Source organism: Rhineura floridana, chromosome 3 (genome assembly GCF_030035675.1).
Source record: "Rhineura floridana isolate rRhiFlo1 chromosome 3, rRhiFlo1.hap2, whole genome shotgun sequence".
NCBI classification, from domain to species: domain Eukaryota; kingdom Metazoa; phylum Chordata; class Lepidosauria; order Squamata; family Rhineuridae; genus Rhineura; species Rhineura floridana.
The window spans coordinates 210904211-210910210 of record NC_084482.1 but is presented as its reverse complement, the minus strand read 5'-3'; the positions used below and the strand labels follow the sequence as shown (position 1 = coordinate 210910210).

The 6000-nt window shown below is 43.1% G+C and overlaps 1 protein-coding gene across 1 annotated transcript in view; it reads right to left on the bottom strand.

Moving 5' to 3' along the window:
• Positions 1 to 1158: 1158 nt before the first annotated feature.
• The window catches only part of LOC133378937 (zinc finger protein OZF-like), a 35782-nt gene continuing 30940 nt past the window's right edge, over positions 1159 to 6000 (bottom strand). Inside the window, exons 4-5 of the mRNA XM_061613550.1 lie at positions 4321 to 4395; positions 1159 to 2936 (exon numbers count right to left, since the gene is read on the bottom strand). Of these exons, the coding sequence (XP_061469534.1) occupies positions 1891 to 2936; positions 4321 to 4395 (1121 nt within the window). The 3' untranslated portion in view covers positions 1159 to 1890. The remainder of the gene's footprint in view (positions 2937 to 4320; positions 4396 to 6000) is intronic.

Genomic DNA, 6000 nt, shown 5'->3' with positions numbered 1-6000 from the left:
AACCAGCATAACTTCAGTATCTTACAGTTAACTACGACAAGTCCAAGGTCGTAGTATTTACCCGTAAAAGACTTAAACATTGTTGGAGACTGAATAGTCACCTGATTGAACAAGTCCCCTTTTTTAGATACTTGGGGATCACCTTTCACTCCTTGGGTTCTTGGAATTTCCATCTAAGAAACGCTGCTGCAAGTGCGTAGAGAAGCATGAGGGCGCTTCTCACTTTTTTCTTTTCTAAGGGGGGTCAATATATCCCTGCGGCAATGCTGGTCTTTAATTCTAAAATAGTACCTCAACTCCTATACGGCTCACAACTATGCACCCAGGGTAACTATGCCCCCCTGGAATGCGCACAACCCAAATTTATCAGGAACATTCTAGGTCTACCTTGTTGTGTGCCAAATGTTGCATTACGTTGGGTACCTTGCTGGTTGAGACTAGGGCTTGGGTATACAGGATAAATATGTGGTTAAAGTTAACTTTCTCCCCTCTGGGACTTGCCCCATTAACTCTCACAGATCCATATCAATCGGGTTGGAAACGTGCGATGAACTCCAAGTTGCTGTCTATGAGGCCAGATATACTACGACTGGGATACTGTAAAGCTAAAGAGCTTATTTCTTTACGTATTAGGGACATTGAGCTCCAGCACAATATGAGCCAATGGTCAGCGTTCAACAATATAGGGCCCAGTGTAAGAGCACCTGTACCCGCGCCTCATTTAATTTCCTTAAGCATCCCCAAGTATAGGAGGCCGTTCTCTCTGGCCAGATTTAACGTTCTCCCCTCTGCTGTATTGGAGGGGAGATATAAGAAAGTACCGCTAAAGGAACGGGTCTGTATTTGTGGTTCTGGAGCGATAGAAGGGATAGAGCATGTCATATTACATTGCTCCTTTTATACAGACCTTCGCACTTTGTTTATATCTCCTTGCCTTTTAAAAAGATTCAGACCTTTTGAAGATATCCAGGTGCATGTTTTACTTGACAACCGTGATCCATTCATTACGGATATGGTGGCGAGATTTTGTGTGGCGGCCATGGCACGCAGAAAGAGCTTCGCCCAAGCATTTTAACACTTCTTGTAACTATTTTGTACCTGATCTGGTCATTGTTTACAATCTTATTGTTTTAAATTTGCTGGTCTTGTACCGAAATAAACAAATAAATAAATAATAAACCAGCATAACTTCAGCCTAGCTTAATCCTGGATGTGGGCTTGCTTTGCCCACCTCTTTCCAAATTGAATGCATTTAAATCATTCCTCCATTCTACAGGTTCTTTGATGTAAAGTAAGGCTACTGCTATGGTTGAAGCTCTTTCCACACCTCATGTTTCTCTCCTGTGAGCATTCTGTGATGTACAGTAAGGTGGATAGAGGTTCTTTCCACAAGGGGTGCATTTAAATGGTTTCTTCCCTGAGTGTGTTCATTGGTGTATATTAAAGCTCATTACTCACAAAGAAGCTCTTTCCACACTGAATGCATTTAAGTCACTCCTCCATTGTATGGGTTCTTTGATGTAAAGTAAGGCCTCATCTCTGGCTGAAGTGCTTTCCATACTCCAGACATTTAAGTGGCAATTTCATGGTGTGTTCTTCGCTGTGGCTATGCTTCATGAAGCTCTTTCCATATTCCATGCATTTACATGGTTTCTTCCTGTGTGGATTTTTTTCATGCTTAATAAAGTTACTGCTGCAAATGAAGCTCTTTCCAATTGCATACATACAAATGGTTTTCCCCCATGTGGGCTCATGGATGCAAAGTAAGGCCGTCATTCTGACTGAAGCTCTTTCCAAAATCTGTACATTTAAATGGCTTCTCCCCTGTAGGTTTTTCATTGTTTCATAAGAGTTCCCCTATCTCTGAAGCGCTTTCCATACTCCATGCATTTAAATAGCTTCTCCCCTGTGTTTTTGCTGATGTTTAGTAAGGGTTCTCCTATCTCTGAAGCATTTCCCACACTCCATACATTTAAATGGTTTCTCCCCTGTGTGCCTTCTTTGATGTTTAGTAAGGTTACTGCTCACACTGAAGCTCTTTCCACATTCCATGCACTTAAATGGTTTCTCCCCTGAGTGTGTTCGTTGATGTACAGTAAGCTCAGAACTTGAACTGAAGCTTTTTCCACATTCCACACATTTAAATGGTTTCTCCCCTGTGTGGGTTCTTCGATGTATAGTAAGTTTACCTCTCTGGCTGAAGCTCTTTCCACACTCCATGCATTTAAATGGTTTCTCCCCTGTGTGTGTTTGTTGATGTACAGTAAGTGTACTGCTGTGGCTGAAGCACTTTCCACACTCCATGCACTTAAATGGTTTCTCCCCTGTATGTGTTCGTTGATGTACAATAAGCTGACTACTACTCACAATGAAGCTCTTTCCACACTCTATGCACTTAAATGGTTTCTCCCCTATGTGTATTTGTTGATGTTTAGTAAAGTATCCCCCATCACTGAAGCTCTTTCCACACTCCAAGCATTTAAATGGTTTCTCCCCTGTGTGGCTTCTTTGATGTTTAATAAGGCTACTGCTCACACTGAAGGTCTTTCCACATTCCATGCACTTAAATGGTTTCTCCCCTGTGTGTGTTCGTTGATGTACAGTAAGGTGACTACTCACACTGAAGCTCTTTGCACATTCTATACATTTAAATGGTTTCTCCCCTGTGTGGGTTCTTTCATGTATAGTAAGTTTACCTCTCTGGCTGAAGCTCTTTCCACACTCCATGCATTCAAATGGTTTCTCCGCTGTGTGAGTTCTTTGATGCAAAATTTGAGAAGTAGTGGATTTCTTCCTCCCATTCTTTGACTGGTTTCTTTCAGACAGTTTTGGTCCCCCATGATTTAAAAACATCTCTTCTTGTGCTCCACACATGGCTGTTACCGATGACATCATTTGTGGTTCCGTATAATTCTCATTCTTCTGGCCATCATCTGCTGAGGGGGAGGGGAAAATAAAATATGTTGGCCTTTCAAGACAAAAACAAAGGATCTCATCACAGATCAAGCCCAATTGGCTGCTTCTCAGATTTTTACATCTCCCAAATTCTCCCCATTTCTCCCTGTCTGCCCAGCTGAAATGAAGGTTCCCTGAATATACTACAGTCTCACACAACAGCATGAATTCCTTTCGGTCCATATACCACTTGATGTCACTAAGCCTAGATGTGTCTGGTTTTTCCTCCTAGTGCATGCAACTGCAGTATAGATTTCTAAAATAATATGCAACAAGAAGTGGGGTGAGGGGGAAGAGAAGGGCTGCGGAAGAGGCAAACTGGGCGGCGCTCCCTGTTCATTGGTACCTACGCATTTGATGGCAGTCAAAAGTGGTGGTCAGACAGAAATATAGGAACACAGGAAGTTGCTTGATACTGAATCGGACCATTGGACCTTCTAGCTTAGCGATGTCTACACTGGCTGGCAGCTGCTCTACAGGGTTTCAGAAGAGGGCAGATCCATGTGCCTGAACAATGTTTGCAGGAAGTGAGTCTGAGGAACTGAGGCAAATAACAGTGATGAGACATGACGTTCCAAGCCTTATTGACAAATCATCAGGTCCTCAAGAGTTCTTAGAGAACTAAAATTTAAAATTGCTGATCTTCTAACAAAAATAAGTAACTTCTCCTTAAGGTTAGCCTACATGCCAGAGGACAGGAAAATGACTGATGTAGCAAGAGTTTTTAAAAAGGGATTATGGAAATAGCAGGCTGGTTAGCTTAACATCTGTCCTGGGAAAACTGGTGGAAAGTAATTGTTAAAGATAAAATGCCAAGCGTGGAGAAGAACAAGGCTTGCTATAGTTTCAGCATAGCTTCTGCAAAGGAAAAGTCCTGCCTCACTTCTTTGAGAGTGTCAACAAACATATAATCAGAGATGATCCAGTAGATGTAGTGGATGTGGACTTTAAAAAAGCTTTTGACAAAGTCCCTCGCCAAAGACTCCTGAATACCTTAGAAGTCATGAAATAAGAGGAGAGGTCCTCTTCTGGATCAGCAAAAGCGGCCTTTGAAGCAGCCTACCCGTCTCCTTTAAACACGGCTCTGCACCTTTAAGACAGTCACCATGCTCTCAGTGGGGCAGCTGTTGCATTCAGGTCCCACTTGCGCATTTCTCATAGGCATCTGCTCGGCCACTGTGAGGACTGGATGCTTGACTTGATGGGCCACTGGCCTGATCCCATAGGCTCTTCGTATGTGCTTACAGCCATCAACAATGTCCTCAGAACTCTCATCCTGATGGTTTAATCTGCCATCCACGATATCACACAGGAACTGAAAGATCCCACACCAGAAAGGGCCCCACAACACAGCTAAGCATCTACCTGCTGGAGTCTCCTCTTCTTTGGGATCCTTGATCACTGGATATTCTCCTTCCCAACAGGAATAGAGGTACGACCCTTTCAAGGAAACGGAGAAAACTAGTTACTTTTGACCCTGAAATATTCAGCCATTCCAAACAGAGTCATTTAAAGGTAAGAAGACATATAAATTTGATTGTAACTTCTGCACCCATGAAGTGGATAGGACCCTGTGGACCCAGCCGGATCAGTCTGTCGCTTGTAAACAGGCACTCCCTGGGCATAAAACATAGCTTGAAACGCCTGTTGTGGATGATACTGCAGTACTTCCCAAAGCCAGCTGTTTTGTTTTGGGCTGTTTTATTTCATCACACCAAAAGCCAAAATCACCCTGGGAGCTCCTCCTCCCGCAATCAGCAAGCCAGGGGTGCCCTTCAAATGGGCAATTCTAGGAAAGTCTTATTTCATGGTGGATAGGATCAAAGCCACTGCAACATATTTACGCAGCCAGAAACGATCCCATTAACATCATCAGGTTTTTTGGTGTCTTGGTATGAAAAAGAAAATCAGTCGCAGCACCAGAAATATGTATATATTATTATGTGGGTGGTGTGGGTGTGCGCAAACTGCGTAAGGGGAAACGTTGCCCCACATGTTAGATTAACGAAAGAGATGAAATGGGTCATTTACATAAATGCTCCTGTCTTAAACAGTGAAGCAGAGTCAGAGGCGACAGCAGCAGCCCAGGCAGCAAGAGCAGGGAAGGCATCATATGCTCCCCCTACCCCCAGCAATAACAACAATGGATTCCAATTCACATGCACCTGAACAGTGACTAGTGCGAGGAGAGAAAGAACCCAAGGCGTCGGTAACTAGCGCCCAGAATAGCTTCGAGTTGTTATTTAAGGAGGCATTAATTAAAGTCTTCCATCCTTCTTGAATAGCTTGTCTATTTTTATAGACAATTAGCTGTTTGTATTTCTTTTTGACTGAATAATATTCAGGTGGAAGAAGGCTTGCTTTAGCATTCCTATAATTAATATAGAGACTTCTCAACTTTTGCCTGACCTCCCAGCATTCCTTGTCAAACCAACTGGAAAGGGAGTGTTTAGTTGGGCGGCAGGAGTGACGTGACATAGTAGATTTAACAACATTTTCCAAAGCTGAAGTCAGAGTAGAGTAATCAAGTAAAGCAACAGATATTTCATTAGCATTTGCTATACGGGATCTTAGGTTTAAACCCTGGAAAGAGTCTAAGAAACTGGTCATCTTTAAAGAGATCCTTTCGTTCCAATGGAGTCTTTTATAGCGAAGATCGGGTGTAGTATCTTCGCGGAAAGGAATAGTGGCCAGATGTGTTGACCACTCATGCAAGGTTTGATGTGTTTGATTCCACAAAGACAGTGAAGAACCAGCTGTTATGGGGTTAAACCAGCAACGGAGAAGTGCCAAGGCTGAAGGAGCAGATGTTGCTGGCAAGGGCACAGTTTGTGTATAAAATGCTGGGGAAACTGAAAGCAAAGTGTGGGGGTTGTGACAGAAGTCAGAAGGAGCTGGAAATACGTGTGTGGTGTACAGGCTAGTGTCAATAAAGACTCTTAAAACTTTCTACGGTCTGGCTTGTCTTGTATCTGGCAACCTAGGCTAGTAATGGTTACCTTGGGCATTGGGCAACGCAACATTTCGCAGCACGACAGGGGTTAT